The 24,180-nt window shown below is 50.7% G+C and overlaps 2 protein-coding genes across 2 annotated transcripts in view; both read left to right on the plus strand.

Annotated features, from left to right (window-relative positions):
- The window catches only part of LOC309387472 (unconventional myosin-XVIIIa-like), a gene marked incomplete at its 3' end in the record, with an annotated part of 53,252 nt that extends 51,285 nt beyond the window's left edge, over nt 1-1,967 (plus strand). The window contains exons 6-8 of the mRNA XM_081943953.1: nt 704-813; nt 1,539-1,715; nt 1,878-1,967. Coding sequence (XP_081800079.1) covers nt 704-813; nt 1,539-1,715; nt 1,878-1,967 — 377 coding nt within the window. The remainder of the gene's footprint in view (nt 1-703; nt 814-1,538; nt 1,716-1,877) is intronic.
- Nucleotides 1,968-2,147: 180 nt separating this feature from the next.
- The window catches only part of LOC309388218 (unconventional myosin-XVIIIa-like), a gene marked incomplete at its 5' end in the record, with an annotated part of 104,151 nt that continues 82,118 nt past the window's right edge, over nt 2,148-24,180 (plus strand). Inside the window, 8 exon segments of the mRNA XM_081945362.1 lie at nt 2,148-2,219; nt 2,221-2,356; nt 4,189-4,331; nt 6,383-6,483; nt 9,168-9,231; nt 11,969-12,113; nt 19,828-20,001; nt 21,247-21,337. Of these exon segments, the coding sequence (XP_081801488.1) occupies nt 2,148-2,219; nt 2,221-2,356; nt 4,189-4,331; nt 6,383-6,483; nt 9,168-9,231; nt 11,969-12,113; nt 19,828-20,001; nt 21,247-21,337 (926 nt within the window).

Below are 24,180 nucleotides of genomic sequence, written 5' to 3' on the forward strand. Positions count from 1 at the left end.
CACAAGGATGGATTCTCCTGGGTGAGTCTGGGGTCTTCAGGGGTGGGGGCTTGGGGGTGGATCTGTGGATCAGGGAAGGAAGGGGAAAGCAGCCGTGGAAAAATCTGGGGTTATGTGGGGACCTTGGTGGTCCCTGATCTCGCTGGTTTTTCTCTACTGATGATGTTAGCTAGTTGGGTCTTGAAATGTCCACAAGAAAACAAGCTCAGACACCACCATGACTCTACAGTCCTCCTCCTCCCTCTCCCCCTCCTCCTTCTCTCCTCCTCCTCCTCTTCCTTCCCCTCCTTTCCTCCTCCTTCCTCTTCCTCCCCATCCTCCCCCCTCTTCCTCTCCTCCCCCTGTCCTCCTCCTCTTCCTCTTCGTCTTCCTCCACTCACCCGGAGGTGGGTGGGTGGTTTGTCTGGGTGTGGGTCTGTCTTGCTTGTCTCTATAGTGCAGGGGTCTCCAACCTTGGACACTTGAAGACTTGTGGACTTCAATTCCCAGAATTCCTCAGCCAGCAAAGGTTCTGGGAGTTGGAGTCCACCTACTTTAAACTATGCTGGCTCGGGGATGCTGGGATTGCAGTCCGTCCATCTTAAATTTTGCCGGCTGGAGGATTCTGGGAGTGGAAGTCCACAAGTCTTCACGTTGCCAAGGTTGGAGACCCCCTGCTCTACTGGACCCCATGGCCCCTTACCTGCACTTCCTGCCTTCCCAGCGAGCCAGCTGAAGAGCGACTCTGCCAGCCTCTTACCCGAGGGGAAAGTGAAAGTGAAACTGGACTATGATGGGGCCGTTCTGGAAGTGGACGAAGACGATATTGAAAAGGTAGGAGGGGGAAGCTGGGCCAGGGATCCCACACCACCAGACACACAAAGGACGTTGAGACTCTGGAAAGAGTGCAGAGAAGAGCAAGAAAGAGGATTAGGGGACTGGAGGCTAAAACAGATGAGGAACGGTTGCAGGAACTGGGTATGTTTAGCTTAAGAGAAAGAAGGACTAGGGGAGACATGATAGCAGTCTTCAATATTTAAAGGGCTGCCGCAAAGAAGAAGAGGGGGTCAAGCTATTTTCCCAAAGCCCCCAAAGGCAGGACAAGAAGCAATGGGTGGAAACTAATCAAAGAGAGAAGCAACCTAGAATTAAAAGAGGAATTTCCCCACAGGGAGGACAATTAATCCGTGGAACTGCTTGCCTCCAGATGTTGTGGGTTCTCCATCACTGGCCAGATGTTTAAGCAGAGATTGGCAAACGTTTGTCTGAAATGGTCTAGGGCAGGGTGTCCAAACTTGGGAACTTTAAGACTTGTGGACTTCAACTCCCAGAATTCCCCAGCCAGCATGGCTGGCTGGGGAATTCTGGGAGTTGAAGTCCACAAGTCTTAAAGTTCCCAAGTTTGGACACCCCTGGTCTAGGGTCTCCTGCTTGAGCAGAGGGCTGGACTAGAGGACCTCCAAGGTTCCCTTCCAACCCTAGGATTGCATGATTCTGTAGCAGAGCCCTCGCCCAAACTAACCCATATTCTTCCCCCTTCGAATCTCTGGTTCGACCAGGCCAACCCTCCGTCCTGCGACCGCTTGGAGGACCTGGCCAGCCTCGTCTACCTGAACGAGTCCAGCGCCCTCCACACCCTCCGCCAGCGCTATGGGGGCAACCTCATCCACACCTACGCCGGACCCAACCTGGTGGTCATCAACCCTCTCAGCTCCCCCTCCATGTACTCCGAGAAGGTGGGTATGGGGGGGGGGGGGCCCTCCCCACCCGAGGACTGAACGCAGGCGGTCCTCGACTTACGATCGCAGTGGATCCCCCCCCCAATGTCCATAGCTAAGTGAGACGGTTGCCAAGTGAGCTTTGCCCGTGTTACGACCTTCCTTGCCCCCGTTGTTAAGGGGATCCACGCAGTTGTCAAGTTAGTCAGTCGGTCGTTAAGAGAATCTATCGACATCGCTGGCGGGAAGGTCGCCAAAAGGATGACGTAACCCGGGGACGCGTCACAGATCAGAGTCAGCTGCCAAGCATCTGAATTTTGGTCACGTGACCACGGCCGCCAGCGCGAAACAGGGTCCGTCCAGCAGTCCTGGTTCAGGGCTGCCGCAAGGAGGCGGCCACTAAACGAACGGCCGTAAGTGGAGGCGTAAGCCGGCTGCTTCCCCCAGGTGATGCACATGTTCAAGGGTTGCCGGAAGGAGGACACCTCCCCGCACGTCTACGCCCTGGCCCAGGCCGCCTACCCGGGCCATGCTGATGAGCCGCCAGGACCACTCCGTCGTCTTCCTGGGCAGCAGCGGCAGCGGGAAGAGCACCAACTGCCAGCACCTGGTCCAGTACCTGGCCACCATCGCCGGCTCCTCCGGGCGGGTCTTCTCAGGTGGGCCAGGCCCCAGCCCTCCCCCTTCCCTCCTTCCCCCTTTCTTTCTTTTTTTTCTCTCTCTCCCACTCTCCCTGTCTCCTTCTTCCTTATTTTCCTTCGTGTTTTCTGTCTTCCCTATCCTTCCCTCCCTCCTTCTTTCTTTCTTTCTTTCTTTCTTTCTTTCTTTCTTTCTTTCTCTTCTTTCTTTCTTTCTTTCTTCCCTCCTTCCTTCTTCCTTCTTTCCTTCCCTCCCTCTCACTCTCCCTGTCTCTCCCTTCCTTATTTTTCTTTGTATTTTCGTTATTCTCTATTTCCCTTCCTTCCTTCCTGTCTTCTCTCCTTCTTTCCCTCCCACTCTCCCTGTCTCTTTCTTCCTTATTTTCTTCGTGTTTTCTGTCTTCCCTATCCTTCCCTCCCTCCTTCTTTTCTTCTTTTTTCTTCCTTCCTTCCTTCCCCCCTCCCTCTTTCTTTCTTTCTTTCTTTCTTTCTCCCTCCTTCCTTCCTTCTTTCCTTCCCTCCCTCCCACTCTCCCTGTCTCTCCCTTCCTTATTTTTCTTTGTATTTTCGTTATTCTCTATTTTCCCTTCCTTCCTTCCTGTCTTCTCTCCTTCTTTCCCTCCCACTCTCCCTGTCTCTTTCTTCCTTATTTTCCTTCGTGTTTTCTGTCTTCCCTATCCCTCCCTCCCTCCTTCTTTCTTTCTTTTTTCTTCCTTCCTTCCTTCCCCCTCCCTCTTTCTTTCTTTCTTTTCTTTCTTTCTCCCTCCTTCCTTCCTTCTTTCCTTCCCTCCCTCCCACTCTCCCTGTCTCTCCCTTCATTATTTTTCTTTGTATTTTCGTTATTCTCTATTTTCCCTTCCTTCCTTCCTGTCTTCTCTCCTTCTTCCCTCCCACTCTCCCTGTCTCTTTCTTCCTTATTTTCCTTCGTGTTTTCTGTCTTCCCTATCCCTCCCTCCCTCCTTCTTTCTTTTTTCTTCCTTCCTTCCTTCCCCCCTCCCTCTTTCTTTCTTTCTTTCTTTCTTCTTTCTTTTTCTTTCTTCTCCCTCCTTCCTTCCTTCCTTCTTTCCTTCCCTCCCTCCCACTCTCCCTGTCTCTCCCTTCCTTATTTTTCTTTGTATTTTCGTTATTCTCTATTTTCCCTTCCTTCCTTCCTGTCTTCTCTCCTTCTTTCCCTCCCACTCTCCCTGTCTCTTTCTTCCTTATTTTCCTTCGTGTTTTCTGTCTTCCCTATCCCTCCCTCCCTCCCTCTTCTTTCCTTCCTTCCTTCCTTCCTTCCTTCCCCCCTCCCTCTTTCTTTCTTTCTTTCTTTCTTTCTTTCTTTCTTTCTCCCTCCCTCTTCCTTCCTTCCTTCCTTCCCCCCCTTCTTTCTTTCTTTCTTTCTTTCTTTCTTTCTTTCTTTCTTTCTTTCTCCCTCTTCCTTCCTTCCTTCCTTCCTTTCTTCTTTCCCTCCCTCTTTCTTTCTTCCTTCCTTCCCTCCCTCCCTCCTCCCTCCCTCCTCCTCCTTCCTTCCTTCCTGCCTGCCTTCTCTCCTTCCTTCCTTCCCCTCTTCCCTCCCCATCTCCGTGTCTTTTGTTCCTTTTTTTCTTGTATTTTCCGTCTTCCCTATCCTTGCCTCCCTCCCTCCTTTCTTCCTTTCTTCCTTCCTTCCCTCCTTCCTTTCCTCCCTCCTCCTTTCTTCCTTCCCTCCCTCCCTCTTTCCTCCCTCCTCCTTCCTCCCTCCCTTCCTTCCTTCCTCCCTCCCTCCCTCCCTCTAGACCCCAGCCCTTGTCAGTGGGGGTGGGAGCATGGTCTGTGCTGGAGCCCAACCCACCCGGAGAGACTAATCCCCGTTTCCCCCCTTCCGGCCTGGGCAGTGGAGAAATGGCAGGCCCTCTACACCATCCTGGAAGCCTTCGGCCACAGCAGCACCTGCCTCAACAGCAACGCCAGCCGCTTCTCCCAGATCATCTCACTGGACTTCGACCAGGCCGGCCAGGTGGCCTCGGCCTCCGTACAGGTGAGCAGGGGGTCTCCTTCGCCTCTCGCGCTTCCTGGGCAAAGGGAATTCTTCTGTTATGGACAAAATGGACCCCAACATCTATATCGCTAAGCGAGACCTCCGTTACATGAGCTTTCTCCCACTTTACGACCTTTCTGGCCACAGTTGTTAAGCGGATCGCTGCAGTTCTTAAGTTAGTCACACGGTCGTTAAGTGAATCCGGCTTCCCCGTGGACTTTGCTGGCCAGAAGGTTGCAAAAGGGGATCACGTGATCCCGGGACACTGTGACCATCGTAAGTGCGAGTCAGTTGGCGAGTGTCTGGATTTTGATCACATGACCACAGGGATGCTGTAACCATCATCAACATGGGAAATGGTCATAAGGTACTTTTTTCAGGGTCATTGTAAAATTCAAATGGTCACTAAATGAACAACTGTGAGTCGAGGAGTATTTGTAGACTTACAGACGTAATTGAGCACGAAATCTTAAATCATGCCAGCTGCGGGATTTTGGAAGTCCTCCCCTCTTAAAGCATCCTGGCTGGGGGATTCTGGGAGTGGAAGTCCTCCCCTCTTAAAGCATGGCTGGCTGGGGGATTCTGGGAGTGGAAGCCCACCCCTCTTAAAGCATCCTGGCTGGGGGATTCTGGGAGTGGAAGTCCTCCCCTCTTAAAGCATCCTGGCTGGGGGATTCTGGGAGTGGAAGTCCTCCCCTCTTAAAACAGGCTGGCTGGGGGATTCTGGGAGTTGGAGTCCACCTCTCTTAAGTCATGGTGGTTGGGGGATTCTGGGAGAGGAAGTCCCCCCCTCTTAAAGCATGGTGATTGGGGGATTCTTGGAATTCTGGGAGTTGAAGTCCTTCCATCCTAAAGTGGCCAAGTTTGAGGAACATCGGTTGAGGTCAACTGGCACCTGTCTATCTTATCTGGAGATGCTGCCAAGGGCAGACCCAGCCCCTCTTACATCCTGGAGCGAGAAGACCAGTTGACGAAGTCAACAGAGTCACCCCCACCATATAAAGCTGGCCAAAGGCCAAGGGGGGGCTGCCCTTGGAGCAGCGGTTCCCAACGTGGGGCCCAGGCCCCACAGGGGGGCAATTTGATTTTTAATGGGGGGGTGTTTAAACCAAGTTAACGGCCTTTTAGGCTTCCTCCGCCTGAGTACACTTTTTGAGTAAAGTAAGAATTACCATATTTTTCGGAGTATAAGACGCTCCGAACTATAAGACACCCCTAGCTTTGGGGGAGGAAACCAAGGGGAAAAAATCGGCTTCTCTCAGCAATTTGCCTCCTTGCAGCAAACAGCAAACATTACAGACGATATACACTGTTTGCGGTGTTACATTTCAGACTATACTTGTACAGATGCTGTTAAAATTGAGGTGGGTTTCTGGAAGTAAGTAAACTCTCTGCTATTTAAAAGAAGGTACAATAGCACTGGGCCTCTTCAGATCCAGGATTTATTTTAAAAAGCTGCTTCATTTTGTTAAGCTGCCTAGAACAATAATAAAGCAGCCTTTAAAAAATAAGTCTAATCATTTGAACATTCTATAGGCATTTATAGTTATTGACTTACCTCCTTGCAGCAAACAGCCAACAGCCTGATTAACATAGAAAAAAAATCTGCCTCTGCCTCCCAGCAATTTGCCTTGTGGAGCCAACAGCAAGTTTCACTTTCATTTTAAGCGCCTCCCGATCATCAGCTGTTTCAGGCTGTTGCAGGGATTGCTAAAGCCCATGGCAGCCTCCGCAAGCCCCATTTTCCCCTTTTGCTGCAAGGAAGTAAATTGCTGGGAGGCAGAGGCCGAAGGGTGGGGGCCAGGTGGGTGGGTGGGGCAACATTCAGCGTATAAGACACACCCAAATTTTCACCCACCTTTGGGGGGGGGGAAAGGTGCGTCTTATACTCCAAAAACTATGGTATATGTCACAAGGGGAGGGGGCAATCAGGATTTTAGAGGTGCTTAGGTGGGGCATGGCCAGAAAAAGGTTGGGAACCACTGTCTTGGAGGCGCCTGGCGCCATGCCAGGGGGTGCCCACCAAACCGTCCCTCCCCATTGTTTTCCAGACCATGTTGCTGGAGAAACTCAGGGTGGCCAAACGTCCCACCAACGAGGCCACTTTCAACGTCTTCTACTATCTCCTGGCCTGTCCAGACAACGCCTTACGGTAAGGAGACCCCCCAAGGTCTTTGAGAGTTTGGGGAGACCTCAAAAACCGGGTGCTTTGACAAGAAGGGTGGGGGGAGGGGTCTTCAGGGCGACCCTGTTTGGATCTGGGCTGCTTCTATGCCTGCCAGAAGGTGTGTCCACCTTCGTAAGCTGTCCATGGTGTGGGATATTAAGGCCAGTGGATCTCATCCCCGCTATATATCCCCACCTGCCATGAAAAAGAACCCCATGTCTTAGTGGGTGAAAGGATCTAACAGAAGTACAGAGTTGCAAGGGATCTTGGAGGTCTTTAGTCCAGCCCCTTTGCTCAAGCAGGAGATCTTTACAGAACAACAGAGTTGGAGGGACCTTGGAGGTCTTCTAGTCCAACCCCCTGCTCAAGCAGGAGACACAAGACCATTCCAGACAAATGTTTGTTGAATCTCTTCTTAATAACCTCTAGAGATGGAGAAGGAAGGAAAGAACGAAGGAGGAAGGAAGGGAGGGAGGAAGGAAAGAAGAAGGAAGGAAGAATAGCATAATAACAGAGCTGGAAGGGACCTTGGAGGTCTTCTAGTCCAACCCTCTGCTCAGGCAGGAGACACAAGACCATTCCAGACAAATGTTTGTTTAATCTCTTCTTAATAACCTCTAGAGATGGAGAAGGAAGGAAAGAACGAAGGAGGAAGGAAGTAGGAAGGAAGGGAGGAAGGAAAGAAGAAGGAAGGAAGGAAGAATAGCATAATAACAGAGTTGGAAGGGACCTTGGAGGTCTTCTAGTCCAGCCCTCTTCTCAAGGGTGGGGACTGGGCAGCCTCTCCCACCTTGGCAGGAATGGGGGCAACGGGGTCTTTTCAGGGTCTCCCTCAGGGGTGAGCAATTATTTTCCCACGGGCGACATCAGAACCTGGGACTATCGTGGAGGCCTGAATCAACATGGGTGTTGAAGTACATAGGCATGCACAAACACACGTATGTAAACTGGGGGAAAAACACAGTTGCCTTCCAAATACAGGTAGTCCTCAACATGGCCAAAATTGAGCCCAAAATTTCTGTCCCTACGTGAGACATTTCCTAAATGAGTTTTGCCCCGTTTGACCATCTTTCTTGCTATGCTTGTTAAGTGAAACACTGCACTTAGTCACATGGTCGTTAAGCGAATCCAGCTTCCTCCATTGACTTTGCTTGTCGCCAAAGGGGATCACGCTTCGACCGTCATAAATATGAGTCAGTTGCCAAATGTCTGAATTTGGATGCTTCAACGGTCATAAGTGTGGAAAACGGTCATCAGTCCTTTTTTTTTCCAATGCCCTTGTAACTTTTTTTTTCAAACAAAGTTTTTATTTTCTTTTATGTTAATATTTAAACTTCTTTATAAACCAAGTGTTGCCCCCCCCTTTACATCTTCTATTTATGCATAGTACATTTTACATCTTCTTTCCATTTTACGCCTCAGTCGTCTTATTTTCATTCCATATTCTCCCGCTTAATTTTAATTTCTTCTTAATATATTGACAATATCATTATTTGCCTCTCCAAGTTAATCACGTTTATTAACATACATCCTCAAATTTAATGTTATATATTAAACAATGCCCTTGTAACTTTGAAAGGTCACAAAATGGACCGTTATAAGTTGAGGACTACTGGTAAAATCAGGACAGGGAGAGCCAAAGGGCCGCTGGGGGCATAAAATGCCCAATCTGGTCAACCTGTTACTTCTGGTGACATCTTTCTCTCTTCCTCCTCCTCTCTTCTTCCTCCGCTCTTCTTCCTTCTCTCTTTTTCTTCCTCTTTTCCTCCTCTCTTCTTCCTCTTCTTCCTCTCTTCTTCCTTTCTGCTTTTTCCTCCTCTCTTCTACCTCCTCTCTTCCTCCTCTCTTCTTCCTCCTTGCTTTTTCTCCTCTCTTCCTCTCCCTCTTCTTCCTCTCTTTTTCCTCTTTTTTTCCTCTTCTCTTTTTCCTCCTCTCTTCTTCCTCCTCTCTTCCTCCTCTCTTCTTCCTCCTCTCTTCTTCCTCTTCTTCCTCTCTTCTTCCTTTCTGCTTTTTCCTCCTCTCTTCTACCTCCTCTCTTCCTCCTCTCTTCTTCCTCCTTGCTTTTTCTCCTCTCTTCCTCTCCCTCTTCTTCCTCTCTTTTTCCTCTTTTTTCCTCTTCTCTTTTTCCTCCTTTCTTCTTCCTCCTCTCTTCCTCCTCTCTTCTTCCTCCTCTCTTCTTCCTTGCTTTTTCTCCTCTTCCTCTCTTCTTCCTCCTTTCTTCTTCCTCCTCTCTTCTTCCTCCTCTCTTCCTCCTCTCTTCTTCCTCCTCTCTTCTTCTTCCTTGCTTTTTCTCCTCTTCCTCTCTTCTTCCTCATTTTCCTGTCTTTTTCCTCTTCTCTTTTTCCTCCTGTCTTCTTCCTCCTTTCTTCTTCCTCCTCTCTCTCTTCTTCCTCCTTGCTTTTTCCTCCTCTTCTTCCTCCTCCTCTCTTTTTCCTCCTCTCTTACTCCTCTCTTCTTCCTCTTCTCTTCTTCCTCTTCTCTTTTTCCACCTCTCTTCTTCCTCCTCTCTTCTATCTCCTCTCTTCTTCCTCCTCTCTTCTTCCTCCTCTCTTCTTCCTCCTTGCTTTTTCCTTCTCTCTTCTTCCTCCTCTCTTCTTCTTCCTCATCTTCCTCTCTTTTTCTTCCTTCCTCCTCTCTTTTTCCTCCTCTCTTTCCTCCTCTTTTTGCAGGACGGAGCTGCATTTCAACCACCTGGCTGAGAACAACGTCTTTGGCATCGTGCCTCTGTCCAAGGTATCCCAGCTGGTTGGAAGGGGGGCATTTTGGCCGGAGCGCTCCGGAGTGGGCAAGACCTGGGATTGATGTTCACCAATATCTACCAGGCCTAAAAGTCTATGGAGCTTCTCCGTCATCCACAGTTGCCCCAAAGGTGCTTTTTTTTCAGGAGGCAACTGGTGGACTTTCTGGTTTTTCTCTGAAGACGTTTCGCTTCTCACCCAAGAAGCTTCTTCAGCTCTGACTGGATGGTGGGGAAGGAAAGGATTGAGGCTCCTTGCAGGCAGCTGGTCCTTTGCATCCTTTTTAGACCAGGGGTGTCAAACTCGACTTAATTGAAGGCTGCATAAGAGTTGTATTTGATCTTGGGGGGCTGGTGGGGGCTGGTGAGTATGGCCAGCTCGACATCATTTGTGCCAGGGGCACTTGTGGTGGCCAAGGGCTAAGGCAGGACTTCCCTCCCTCACTCTCATTATAACTTTCCTTCCTTCCTTCCTTCTTTTTTCTTTCTTCTCCTCTTTCCCTTCCTTGCTTCTTCATTCTTTCTTCTTCCATCTCCCCTTTCCTTGTTTCCTTCCTTCCTTCATTCTTTCTTCTTCCTTCCCCTCTTTCCTTTTTTTCTTCCTTTCTTCCTCCTTCCCTCCCTCTTCATTCTTTCTTCTTTCTTCCCCTCTTTCCTTCCCTCTTTCCTTTATCCCCTTCCTTCCTTCTCTTCCTTCTCTTCCTTCCCCTCTTTCCTTTTTTCCTTCCTTCCTTCCTTCCTTCCTTCCCTCCCTCCCTCTTCATTCTTTCTTCTTTCTTCCCTTCTTTCCTTTATCCCCTTCCTTCCTTCCTTCCTTCCTTCCCTCCCTCCCTCTTCATTCTTTCTTCTTTCTTCCCTTCTTTCCTTTATCCCCTTCCTTCCTTCCTTCCTTCCTTCCCTCCCTCCCTCTTCATTCTTTCTTCTTTCTTCCCTTCTTTCCTTTATCCCCTTCCTTCCTTCCTTCCTTCCCTCCCTCTTCATTCTTTCCTCTTTCTTCCCTTCTTTCCTTTATCCCCTTCCTTCCTTCCTTCCTTCCTTCCTTCCTTCCTTCCTTCCTTCCTTCCTTCCTTCTCTTCCTTCCCCTCGTTCCTTTTTCCCTTCCTTGGCTCTCTTCCCATCTCTCTTTCTTTTTCCTGTCTTTCTTCTTTTCCTTTCTCCTTCCTTCTTTGCACACTTATCCCTCTGCCAGTGAAGAAAGGAGCTCAGAGGACTGTGTGTAGCCCCACAGAGCTCCATTTTTGCTGGCAGAGGCGCCACGGGCCAGTCCGTTGCCGTTTCCAGGCTGGCCCCATGGGGCCGGATTTGGCTCGTAGGCCTTGAGTTTGACACCCCTGTTTCAGACAGTCGTTGAGGCCACTTGGAGGTTTGTTCGTGTTCTCAGGGTCACCGATTAGATCATCTTATCTCCAATCTATAACTCGATCCTTTCAGCTGTTCCAAGAAGGCTCCACCCCCATTCGCCCCACTCTGGTGACCCCGAGGACACAGAGAAACCTCCAAGTGGCCTCAAGGACCCTCTAAAAAGGGTGCAAATGACCAGCTGCCTGCAAGGAGGATCAATCCTTCCCTTCCCTCACCATCATGTCAGAGCGGAAGAAGCTTCTGGGAGGAGAAGTGAAAGGTCTTCAAACCCCCCCCCCCGAAAGTCCAGTTGCTTCTGGGGGGGGGGGAAGCATCTTTGGGACAACCACGACCTGGATCACTGAGAATCTCCACAGACTTTTAGCTATAAAATTTGGGATGAAGGACCCTTGGAATGATGTGGGAATAGGAGTAGATTTCCAGAGGGATAAATTGCAGACTACAGGAACCATTTGCACCACTCAGGTGACCCTGAGGACACAGATAAAGCTTCTAAGTGGCCTCAAGGACCCTCTCAAAGGATGCAAAGGACCAGCTGTCTGCAAGGAGCCTCAATCCTTCCCTTCCCCCACCATCCAGTCAGAGCTGAAGAAGCTTCTTGGAGGAGAAGCAAAACGTCTTCAAATTAAAAACAACAAAGTCCAGTTGCCTCCTGAAATTGAGCACCTTTTGGGACAAGCGAAGGATTACCTGAAATCTCCATACGTAGCTAGTTTCCTGAGTTAGTGCTCCTGCTTCCTGTAGTCTGCATTTTTTTTTTCCGTCTGGAAATCCATTCCTATGGATTGGATTTCCAAAGGATTCAGGTGTGGGAGAAGGAATGGATTTCCAGAGGGAAAAAAATGGCAGGCTCCAAGAACCATTTCCCCCACCTCCAAGTGGCCTCAACGGCCCTCTAAAAGGATGCAAATGACCAGCTGTCTGCAAGGAGCCTCAATCCTTCCCTTCCCCCACCATCCAGTCAGAGCTGAAGAAGCTTCTGGGATGGGAAGCGAAATGTCTCCCCCGCCTCCCCCCCGAAAGTCCTGTTGCCTCTTGGGGGAAAAAAAAATCCCCTTTGAGACAATCCCCCAGGCCTCTTCCACTGAAGCCATCGTGCCTTCTCCCCACTGGGCCGCTCTGCTCTCTACCCATGTCTAAAGGGTTTACGCGGAGTTTTAATTAAAGGCTTACCTGCTTTTTCATCCCCGCTGGGAGAGGATGGGAGCGAGATCTCCCGGCCTAACCCCGCTCTAGCGGAGTAAGCCTCTTGGCATCCTTGCGGGCGGCGCTACAAGAAAAAAAAAAGACTTTGGGAGTTTATTGCAATAGTCTTGATTTTCTTTTCTTCCTGTTTTCCCCCCCACACACCTTTTTTCTCTTTGGCTGCAGCCAGAGGAGAAGCAGAAAGCGGCTCAGCAGTTTAGCAAACTTCAGGCAGCCATGAAAGTGATGGGCATCTCGGGCGAGGAGCAGAAGGCCTTCTGGCTTGTCCTGGGAGCCATTTGCCACCTGGGGGCGGCTGGGGCCACCAAAGGTAAGAGAGGGGGGAACGACACGCTTGGCACTTTGCAAACCATCCCACAAGCTCTGGAGAAGGAACCTTCACCAGTGGAGGGAGGCAGCCGGCTTAACAACCGGTTCCATTTCAAGCTTAAAAACTTCCCTTCTATTTCGGCGCCAGTGAGTAAAACAGCTGACACGTGACGCAGTGGTGAAATTCAATTTTTTTTTTACTATCGGTTCAATGGACGTGGCTTGGTGGATGTAGCAGGGGAAGGATACTGCAAAATCTCCATTCCCTCCCCACTCCAGGGAAAGGATACTGCAAAATCCCCATTCCCTCTTCACTCCAGGGGAAGGATACTGCAAAATCCCCATTCCCTCCCTACTCTGGGGGAAGGATACTGCAAAATCTCCATTCCCTCCCCACTCCAGGGAAAGGATACTGCAAAATCCCCATTCCCTCCCCACTCCAGGGAAAGGATACTGCAAAATCCCCATTCCCTCTTCACTCCAGGGGAAGGATACTGCAAAATCCCCATTCCCTCCCTACTCTGGGGGAAGGATACTGCAAAATCTCCATTCCCTCCCCACTCCAGGGAAAGGATACTGCAAAATCCCCATTCCCTCCCCACTCCAGGGAAAGGATACTGCAAAATCCTCATTCCCTCCCTACTCTGGGGGAAGGATACTGCAAAATCTCCATTCCCTCCCCACTCCAGGGAAAGGATACTGCAAAATCCCCATTCCCTCCCCACTCCAGGGAAAGGATACTGCAAAATCCCCATTCCCTCCCCACTCCAGGGAAAGGATACTGCAAAATCCCCATTCCCTCCCCACTCCAGGGAAAGGATACTGCAAAATCCTCATTCCCTCCCTACTCTGGGGGAAGGATACTGCAAAATCCCCATTCCCTCCCCACTCCAGGGAAAGGATACTGCAAAATCCCCATTCCCTCTTCACTCCAGGGGAAGGATACTGCAAAATCCCCATTCCCTCCCTACTCTGGGGGAAGGATACTGCAAAATCTCCATTCCCTCCCCACTCCAGGGGAAGGATACTGCAAAATCCCCATTCCCTCCCCACTCCAGGGAAAGGATACTGCAAAATCCCCATTCCCTCCCCACTCCAGGGAAAGGATATTGCAAAATTTCACCCCTGGACACGTGGCAATCCGCTGTGATGCGCGAATCAGCTGAGCTAAAAAAAGGGAAACGTAGCACAGGAAAATGTAGAGCTGGGTTGCTGCTGGCATTACTGCCAGTTCGGCGTGCAAAATTTTTTTGCTTCGCGCGGGTGTGCATTTGCAGCTGAAAACGTCTACGCATGCGCAAAACCTTAGGAAAGGAAAACAAATTGCATTTCTGCTGTGAGAATTGTTCTGCACATGCCGTAGGAGAAGCAGTTCACCCTCAACCTAAACCCGAGTTCTAGATACGGGAAGGTCTAAAAAGGTAGCAGAGAAGAGCAGCCAAGAGGCTAGAATCCCCATTCCCATGGAGGCTAAAACTCATGGCGAACGGTTGCAGGAGCCGGGGGTGGCTAGCCTAGTGGTTAACAACGGATGGAAACTCATCAAGGCGAGAAGCAACCTGGAATTAAGGAGGAATTTCCTGACAGCGAGAACAATTAACTCCTGGAACTCCTTGCCACCAGACGTTGTGGGTGCTCCATCACAGGAGAATTTTAAGAAGAGATTGGACTGCCACTTGTCTGGAATGCTGTAGGGTTCCCTCCGGAGCACAAGGTTGGACTAGAACAGCGATGGCGAACCGTTTTTGGCTCGCGTGCCATAAGTGGGGGGAGCGCAGGGCATGCCGCACCCATAATGCAGTGTGCGACACCCCCCAGTGCGCATGCGTGCACTACAGGCGCTCCCCCCCTATTTTTACATGCTTTTTCACACTCCCTAGGCTCCAGAGGCTTTATAGGAGCCTGGGGAGGGCGAAAACACCTCCCCCGCCCCACCGGACGCCCTCCGGAGTCATCAGGGAAGCCTCCGGACGGTCTCTGAAGCCTTTGGAGCGCTCAAAACGACCCTCCGAGCAAACTGGAAGTGAAGCTCATGAAGCCTCCAGAGGCCCTCCGGGGGGGGCGGGGAGGAGGCTCTTTTCACCCTCCCCAGGCTCCTATAAAGCCTCTGAAGCCTGGGGAAGGCGAAAAATAGCTTTAAAAAAGGGTGAACTCAGCTGGCCTGGCCAGCTGACCGGGCAGCGCCTCGCGTGCCCTGACAAATGGCTTCGCGTGCCACCTGTAGCATGCATGCCATAGGTTCGCCATCACTGGATTAGAAGGTCCCTTCCAACTCTGCTATTTATTTATCTTTTCTTTGTTTAACAATCCGACAATCCCTTGTGGGGTGGAGTCTGGGCAGCTGAATGGAGCTGAGACTTTTACTGGCCAGATGCCCTTCCCTGTCGCCGATGAGGAGTTTTGTTCGGCAGATCTATTCTCATTGTGCCCAGAGAGAGAAATATCCCCCTCTACGTAGGATCAAACTCACAGCCTCCTGATTGTAAGGCAAGAGCGCCACCTCTAGGCCCCTTCCAACTCTGTTATGCTGCTAATTAATTAACCAATCAGGGGGGGCTGTGGGGGCTCCATCCCTGGAGGTTTTTAAGAAGAGACTGGGCGCCACTTGTCTGGAATGGTCTGGGGCAGTGATGGCAAACGGTTTCAGCACCGAGCGGCCAAACCATAACGGGTCTGCATGCATGCACCGCAGTGCCTGAAAACCGAAGACCAGCTAGCCGGTATGTGCATGCCTGGTTTTTTGGCTGTTTTGGGTCCAAAAAGGGGCTGAAAACGGCTCCCAAAACGGCCCATCTTTTGGGCATTTTTAGGCCCATTTTCAGGCTGTTTTTCTGTTTTTGGGCCCTTTTGGGGCCATTTTTCCAGCCATACACAACCCAAAATGTGGCTCGAAAAACGGCCTGAAAAACTGCCTGTTTTGGGGGCATTTTTGGCCATTTTTGGGCTGTTTTCAGGGTGTTTTCAGTCCATTTTGGGGGCGATTGTGGGCCAAACCCGGGCTGAAAAACATCCTCAAAAGCACCCTGTTTTTTGGGCCATTTTCAGGGTGTTTTCCGGCACACTGTCCCCTGCAAAGACCAGCTGGCATCGCCAGAAACCAGAAGAGCAGCTGGCGATGGTGCACTTGCCCATAGAGAGGGGTCTGCGTGCCACCTCTGGCACATGTGCCATAGGTTTGCGGGTCTAGGGTCTCCTGGGGGCTGGACTAGAAGACCTCCCGGGTCCCTTCCAGCCCTAGGGTTCTATGTTCTGTTTGGGCCCTGCCCTTCCCTTCCAAGAGCTAGCTTCTTTCTCCACCTTCTCTTATGAAGCCAGAAGGAGAAACTCGGCTAGACGGTCTGGAATTCCCCACACCTGCTTTGGCTGCGCTGGGCTTCTCTTGTTTATTTGAAGCATTTTTCTCTTAAAAAAAGCTTCCAAAGTAGGTCAGAGGAAGTTTGGAAATAATCCCTGGGCTGGTTTGGACCTTCAAAGATTTTACAGGGAGACAGGAAACGGGAGAAGAAAGGAAAAACAAGGACCCAGTTCTCTTCTTGAAAGCCTCCAGGGGTGAAGCTCCCACAACTTCTGAAGGCAACCTCTGTTCCATGGGTTGATTGTTCTTCACTGTCAGAAAATTCCTCTTTATTTCCAGGCTGAATCTCTCCTTGATCAGATAAAAGAATAGAATAGAATAGGGAGTAGAATTAAATAGAATTAAATGGAATATAGAATAGAATAGAATACAAAACAGATTGGAAAGTACCTTGGAGGTCATCTAGTCCAACCCCCTGCCCGAGCAGGAGACTCTACACCATTTGTGACCGATGGCAGCCCAGTCTCTTCTTGAAAGCCTCCAGGGATGAAGCTCCCACAACCTCCGAAGGAAACTTCTGTTCCATGGGTTGATGGTTCTCCCTGTCAGAAAGTTTCTCCTTATTTCTAGGTTGAATCTCTCCTTGGTCAGTTTCCATCCATTATTCCTTCTCTGGCCTTCGGGGGCCTTGGAAAATAGCTTGACCCCCTCCTCTCTGTGCAGCCCCTCAAATATTGGAAGATGCTCTCCTGTCTCCCCTGGTCCTTCTCTTCCCTAGACCAGCCATGCCCAGTTCCTGCAACCGTCCATCGTCTGTTTGAGCCTCCAGTCCCCTCATCATCCTGGTTGCTCTTCTCTGCACTTTTTCTAGCGTCTCCACATCTTTTTTTATACTGTGGTGACCAAAACTGGATGCAGGACTCCAGGTGTGGCCTTACTAAGGCTTTGTAGAGTGGTATCAATATACCTCACTTGATCTTGATCGAGATTCTCCTGCTTGAGCAGGGGGCTGGACTAGAAGACCTCCAAGGTCCCTTCCAGCTCATCCTATTCATTCAAGGACTTCCAATCATAAAAATGGGACTGGCAGTGGCCATTTTATTCAGATGCCACCAGCAGATGGCAAGCTGGTCTAAGCTTTCGTGCTGCCAATTTTTGTCTTTGCCACGTGTGAGATGCACAGCTCTTCATTCCTGGCAAATACACCTACAGGGAGTCTTAGACTTATGACCACGATGGGGCCCATAATTTCAGTTGCTAAACAAGTCGATTGTTAATTGAGCCAAGACTGATTGTATGAATGGGATTAATCACTGCAGTTGTTAAGTGAATCACATGGTCGTTGAACGAATCTGGCATCCCAGACTGACTCTGCTTGTCGCAAATGGTGATCACATGACCCTGGGATGGTGCAACCGTCATATGTCATGCAACACGTTCTTGACATATGACGGTTCATTTAATGTCCTCACATGTGGCAGTTCATTTAGTGACCGTTCCAAGTTACAACAGCACTGAAAAAAGTGACTTATGACTGTTTTTCACACTTATGACTGTTGCAGCACCCCCCCACATGGTCACGTGATCAAAATACAGGCACTTGGCAACTGACACACACTTATGACGGTCGCAGCGTCCTGGAGTCACACGATCCCCTTTTGCGACCTTCTGACTAGCAAACTCAATGGGGAAGCCAGATTCGCTTAACAACCGTGTGACTAACCTAACAACTGCAGGGATTCGCTTAACAACCATGGCAAGAAAAGTCGTAAACCGGGGCAAAATTCACTGCACAAATGTTTTACTTAGCAACATACTGTAAATTTGGGGCTCGATTGTGGTCGTACCTCGAGGACTGCCTTGTACACGGCGGTTGCAGAGCCTCCAAATTTTGCTCTCGCAACCACGGGGATGCAACATCGGTCGTTAAGTGTGAAAAACGGTCACGAGTCACTTTTTTCAGTGCCGTTGCAAATTTGAAAGAGTCGCTAAGCTAATGGTCATAACTCAAGGACTACCTGTGCTATAGCATGAGTTGAAGAGTTGTTTCCTACTTTGGCAATTAGTATCGCTAACTTTTAAGACCTGTGGGCTTCAACTCCCAGAATTCCTCAGCCAGCGGACTGACTGGGGGATTCTGGGAGTGGAAGCCCTCCCCTCTTAAAGTTGCCAAGTTTCTGCTCTAAGGTTTGGCCCTCTCTAACTGAAGCAGGGGTCTCCAACCCATGGTCTGTGGCACCGGGTCACAGTGTGCCAGAAACCGGATCGCACAAACAAGTGAAGTCCCAACTCTGGGATGTAGGGAGTGTGCGAAATTGCCACGCCTCTGATTCACGGGAAGAACCTCTCCGCATGGAACTGGTCCCTGGGGCTGCAAAGATTAGGGGCCACCGAGCTAAAGGGCCCTGGGTGGGTGGGGGACAACCTAAGACCCATATCTCCGTTGCAATACTCCCTTGGCCCCAACTCCCAGCAGGGATATAATACAATGCCCCCCAGATCTTGCACCTCCCTGTCAAGGAGTATCAACGCCCTGCTTGCTTTGAATGTGAGGGAGGGTCTTTTCCCCTCGCCCCTGTATTTCCCCCCAGGTTTGTGTGCGTGTGTTGTTAGTATTGGGTCCGCCTTCTAACTCGCTCTTTTTGTGTTTGCATGGTGCATGCCGTCCCTTGTGCAATTCAGACAGCAGCGAAGGTAACGTGCTCATCCCTTAACCCCACCTCCCTTTCACCTCTCCCTCTCTTCTCCTGCCTCCTTCCCCCCGTTTCTTTGCGTGTCTGTCTGTCCTGTCGGTGCATCACATCTGGCATTTGAACACTTGTCCACAGGGGTCTCCCCCAGGTGTGGCCCAAGACTGCTGCAAGCAGAACTGTGCCCGCTTTCCACATCCGGGGGGCTTGTCGCTTTGAGCTTTTCAACCATCGTCCCTTGTGGAAACCCCCCACTCCTACATCTTCAGATGGGACACAGCGGGGTTTTCCAGTCATGGAGAGAAGAGACCTCAAACTAAGCAGAAGTTTCCTCCTAACCTTGGGAACAATTAGCCAGCGGAACGGCTTGCCACAAAGGACTTCTTAAAGTGGAGTCTCTTCAAATGAAATTCAAAAACCATTTATCTGAAATGGAATGCTTGAGCAGGAGGTTGGACTAGAAGACCTCCAAGGTCCCTTCCAGCCCTTAGGATGGAAGGAAGGGGGAAAAAAGAGAAAAGAGAAAAGAAAGAATAAGAAGAGAAAGTAGAAGGAAGAAAAAAGAAGAAAATGGAAGGAAGGAAGGAAAAAATAAAGTGGGGAGGGAGGGAGGAAAAAGGAGGGAGGGAGGGAGGGAGGATAGCAGAATTACAGAGTTGGAAGGGACCTTGGAGGTCTTCTAGTCTAACCCCAAGGAAGAGAGGGAGGAAGAAAGAAAAGAAGGAAGGAAAGCAGAATAACAGAGTTTGCAAGGCAGACGGAAGGTTTTTCTTGCGCGCGCGCGCGCACACACACACACACACACACACACACACACACAAATGGCTGCCTGCCATGCTCTTGACCTCCCATCTCGTCTCATCAACTTCCTAACTACATTTTCATTAGGCCTCTTGCTCCCGGCTCTCCTCCTTCCCTTTCATGCGCCATGAACAACATCGCCAAGGCCGGGCGAGGGTCCAGAGCCCCTTCAAGCCCCCTGCCCCCTTCATGCCATTGCCCTTCCCTCCGCTGGTCCCTGGCCAAGGAAGATGCACCCAAGGAATCCCTCTCTCTCCCTGGGGAAAGGCCTGTGGAGAATCTCCCTCTTCCCTCGGGTTTTTTCCTTGCAATGCTCTGCTTCTCACCCAAGAAGCTCCTTTCCTTCCTTCCTTCCTTCCTTCCTTCTCTTTCCTTCCTTCCTTCCTTCCTTCCTTCCTTCCTTCCTTCTCTTTCCTTCCTTCCTTCCTTCCTTCCTTCCTTCCTTCCTTCCTTCCTTCTTTCCTCCCTCCCTCCCTTCCCTTTCCCCCCTTCCTTCCTGTTTTCCTGGCACTTCCTCCTTCCTTCTCATTTCCTTCCCTTTTTTCCCTTCCCCCTTCCTTCCTCTTTTCTTGGCTTTCTCCCTCCCTCCTTCTCATTTCCCTCCTTCCCGTCTCTCTCTTCCGCTTGTCTCTTCTCTCTCTCTCTGAAGAACTGAAGAAGCCTCTAGGATGAGAAGCAAAACTTTTTCCAGGGGAAACCCCCCCCCCCAAAAGTCCAGTTGCCTTTAGCCAAAATCCCCTTCCCTGCAAGCCCCTCCCCTTCTCTGGGGGGGGGGCTCTGTGGGCAGGATGAGTGCCCTGTCCGTGGGGCTGGGCCTCTTGTGCCCCCCGCCCTGCCCTGCTCAGGTGGCCCTCCTTGCCCTGGGCTGGCATGAGGGGCGCCCCTCCTTCCTGGGCTCACCCCCCCCCCTTGCCCCTCTTCTCTTGCAGCCGGGAGGAAGCAGTTTGCCCGCCACGAGTGGGCCCAGAAGGCGGCCTACCTGCTGGGCTGCAGCCTGGAGGAGCTCTCTTCGGCCATCTTCAAGCCGCACCCCAAGGGCTCCCTGCAGAGGTCCACCTCCTTCCGCCAGGGGCCCGAGGAGGCCGGGCTGGCCGACGGCTCAGGTGAGTGGCCAGGACCGGGCAGAGCCCGAACTCGGGGCTGGTGGGACTTGGAGTCCCAGGTGGGAGGTCATCTGCCCCACGACCAATGCCCCCCTCCCCCCCCCCGCTTGAGTGGCCCTGGGGTTATGGCAAGGGTGGAAGAGCTGGGACACCCCCCAAATGAGGGGCCAGGCCAGGCGAAGGGCTGGGCAGGAGGGACTGGGAATAAATGAGTCAGTGAGAGAATTGGGGCTCCTCTAAGCCCCCCATGAAGTGATCGGCCTTCATTGGGGGGGGGGGGGTGTCTCCATGTAATCCATGTGTTGCTTTCAGGCATCCCAGCACATTTGAGTCATTCCCTCCTTCTTCCCTTCATCTTTTTCTTTCTATCTATCTATATCTATCTATCTCTTTTTTCTTCTTCTCTTCTTTTCCTTCCTTCCTTCCTTTCCTTCCTTCTCTTTCTTTCTATTTCCCTCCCTCCCTATTTTCCTCCCTCCCTTCCATTTCCTTCATCCCTTCCTACCTCCCTGCCCCATATACCCATCTCCCTTCCTTCCTTTCTTTCTTCCTCCTTCCCTCCTTTACATATCCATCTCCCTCCCTCCTTTCTCTCTCTCTTTCCTTCTTTCTTTCCTTCCTTCTCTCTTTCTTTCTTTCTCTCTCTCTCCTCTTTCTCTCTCTTTTTCTTTCTTTCTTTCTTTCTTTCTATTTTCCTCCCTCCCTTTCTTTCATTTCCTCCCTCCCTCCCTTCCATTTCCTTCCTTCTTCTCTTCGTCTCGTCTTCATATACCCATTTTCTCCTTCCCTCCCTTTCTTCTTCACATATGCATCTCCCTCCCTCCCCCTCCCCCCTCTCTTTCTCTTTCTTTTTTTCTTTTTTTCTCTTCCTCCCCCCCCCCCCCCCACATATACACTAACTAAGTAGCCATTTGGATCTGGCTTGTGAAAGACCCCTCCTCAGCTGCAGGTGAATCAGAGCATGAGGGAAGGGAAGGGGTTTTCCCCCAAAGGTCTGCCCTATTTAGTTGGGGTGTGTGTGTGGGGGGGTAATGCCCCTTTCAGCTGTATAAGAGCATCCTCCCCATCCCCCCTCCTCAAAGCATGGACTTGGGCAAGAGAGAGACCGATGTTCCCCACCAACGTATCCTGAGCCCTTTGGAGACCCCCGACTCATTTCTGGTGCCTTGGTGGGGTGGGGGCAGGGGTTTACTTCCAGGCAGGACCCCCCTCACCTCCCACGTCCCCTTGCCTCTCTCTCTGCAGGTCCCAAAACCTCAGCCTTGGAGTGCTTGGAAGCGCTGACCTCTGGCTTGTACTCCGAGCTCTTCACCCTCCTCATCTGCCTACTCAACAGGTAAGGGACCACAGGTGCCTCCTCCTCTTCCTCCACGCTCCCCCTCCTCTTTCCCCGCAGCCGAGTTTTTCCCCCTTTCTAAAAGCCAGGCTGAAATGAGGACAGGTGGTCCTTCAGCCCCCCCCCCCCCATATAGCTTCACACACCCTGCCAAGGGTGGGGTGGGGGGGGGCTTTGTCCTTTCCCCCGAGGGGGTGGGGGGCTCACCTGTGCAGCTAACGGGTGAAGGGGCCCAACAAGGCAACCCGCTGGATTGTTAGCAGGAGTCCCTCGCCCACCCTCCGTGGGCCCTGGTTGGGGGGGTAGGGGGGTCTCTAGTTTTGAGGGCCTTTCTCTTATTTTTTAAATTTCTTTTTCAAAATATAAAATGCAAAGAGACATTTGGAAAGGGGTGGGGGACTAAGAAGAGGAGGAAAGAAACACAGTGTAAAGGCAGGAATGGAAAGGAAAGGTCACCAGTGTCTCTTTTTAGCACAATCGACGATAACATCACAAACACAACCTTTTGCTCTAACACAACAGAAGTGTGTGTGCCGGCCATTCCTAGAACCAGACGCCTGCCTAGTTCACAAAAACAAATGACACCCAAAGAACAACATCGGAAGCAATTTAGGTGCTTTAGTCCCATGGCGGCAAACTTATGGCGCGCATGCTCAAAGCGGCAGGTGGAGCCATGTCGCCTGGCATGCGCGTGGCATCACCCATGCCTCACGTTTCTGGCAGGCATGCGCATACGACGATCAACTGTTCTTCGTGTGTGCGGGCACTGCCGGAAACTGGAAGAGCCGGTCTTCTGTGGCTGATCATGACAGGCGCATGTGCTCCAGTGACTGGAAGACTAGCTGATGGGAAAGCATTTCTCGGTGCGCGCATGTTCCCTGGGCAGCTCCTCTTCCGGGTTGTGTCCCAGACAAGTGCGCTCCCTTTTCGTTCCACCATCCTTGCTAGAGTCTCTTCTTTGTATAAAAAGTTCCCTTTAGCGTTGGGGGTCCTTTCTCCACTCACACACATCTCCTGTCCGTGCAGGCTGTCCTCAACTTACAACATTTAGTGACAGATGTTGCAGCACCATTGGGAAAAAAAGCGACTTATGACTAGTTTTTCACACTTACAACCGTTCCAGCATCACGGGTGCCTGTCAACTGTCTCCTATTTGTGACGGCGGTCACGGTGTCCCGGGGTCATGCAATCTGCTTTTGCCACTAAGCAACGGCAACCGGGGAGGGAAGTCAGATTCGCTTAACAACACCACGGTTCACTGAACAGCTACAGCAATTCGTTGAACGACTGTGGCAAACACTGCCTCTCGCAGCTGCCTCACGTAGCCAGGGAAATTCCGGCTTCTATTGCCGTCGTAAGTCGAGGACTGCCGATGCTGGCACTTTCTGAGGCCAAGTTAACCTTGTCCTTCCGATGGGATAATTTCCTGCCGCTTGATTTTATTTTATTTTTTAGACAATGGGCTAATTAGCTGCAAAAATCTTCTCCCGCTTTAACGAGGCTCTGTTGCCACAACACCGTAATGCGCAAATGCCACGTTTGGGGAGGATTTTAAGATCCCATTTTATTCTACATATTTAGCAACATGACCAAATTGGGCTTATTCCTCTATTATTGCAAAGGCCTGTATTGCAGCAGAGTGGTGCAGTGGCCTAGAGGTGGGGGCTCTCGCCTCACAATCAGGAGGCTGTGAGTTCAATCCTAGGTAGAGGTAGGTATTTCTCTCTCTCTGGGCCCAATGAGAATAGATCTGCTGAAAAGACTCTGTACTGGCGATAAGAAAGGCATCCGGCCAGTAAAACATTCAGCTCCATTCAGTTGTCCACCTGGCAAGGGATTATGGGGTCGTTAAACGAAGATGATGAAAGCCATGCCATTGCTGCCTGTGATTACACACACACACACACACACACGCACACACACTTTAACAAAAATCACCTATAATTGGAATCTGGAATCGTAGCAAATAAAGGTCGAAGACATGGATGGATAGGTGGGGTTATAAAAAGGTACAGGTATTCCTCAACCTACGACCATAAGTGAACCCATAATTTCCTGCGCCAACCGAGACTGTTTTTGAGTGAGTTCTTTGATCCACTTTACGACTTTACTCGGCACCGTTGTTAAGTGAATCGTGGCTGCCGTTAAGCCAGTGACACAGTTGTTAAGTGCACCCGGCTTCCCCCATTGATTTTGCTCGGCAGAAGGTCGCAAAAGGGGTCCACGTGACCCCAGGACTCTGCGACCATCATATATATGAGTCAGCGTCCGGATTTTGCTCATCAGACCATGCATCGGTTGTAAGTATGAAAAATGGTCATAAGTCACTTTTCAGTGCCGTTGTAACTGTGAGTGCTCACTAGTTGTAAGTCAAGCATTACCTGTAGAGATAGTCCTCAACTTAAAACAGTTCACTTATTGGTTGACGGTACTGAAAAAAGCGACTTAGGACCGTTTTCACACTTACAACCGCTGCCACATTCCCTTGATCACGTGATCAAAATTCAGGCCCTTGGCAACTGACTTGTATTTGCGACAGTCCCAGTGTTCCCAGGGCCACGTCATCCCCTTTTGCAACCTTCCGACAGGCATAGTCGGCGGGGAAGCTGGATTCGCTTAACGACCGGGTGACAGGCTTAACCACGGCAGCGATTTGCTTAACAACCTTGAGGCTACCTTAATAAGTGTTTCGCTTAACAACTGTGGCAGGAAATGTGATAAAATGGGACAAAAACTCACTGCCCAACAACCCAAAAATTGGGGGCCAGTTGTGGCCGTAGAGCCGAGGACTCCCCCCTGATGTTCTTTTGTCCGGCGAGCCAAGTGGAAACCCAGCACCCCCC

The sequence above is a fragment of the Natrix helvetica genome (genome assembly GCF_964273705.1).
Source record: "Natrix helvetica genome assembly, chromosome: 2".
Classification (NCBI taxonomy): Eukaryota; Metazoa; Chordata; class Lepidosauria; order Squamata; family Natricidae; genus Natrix; species Natrix helvetica.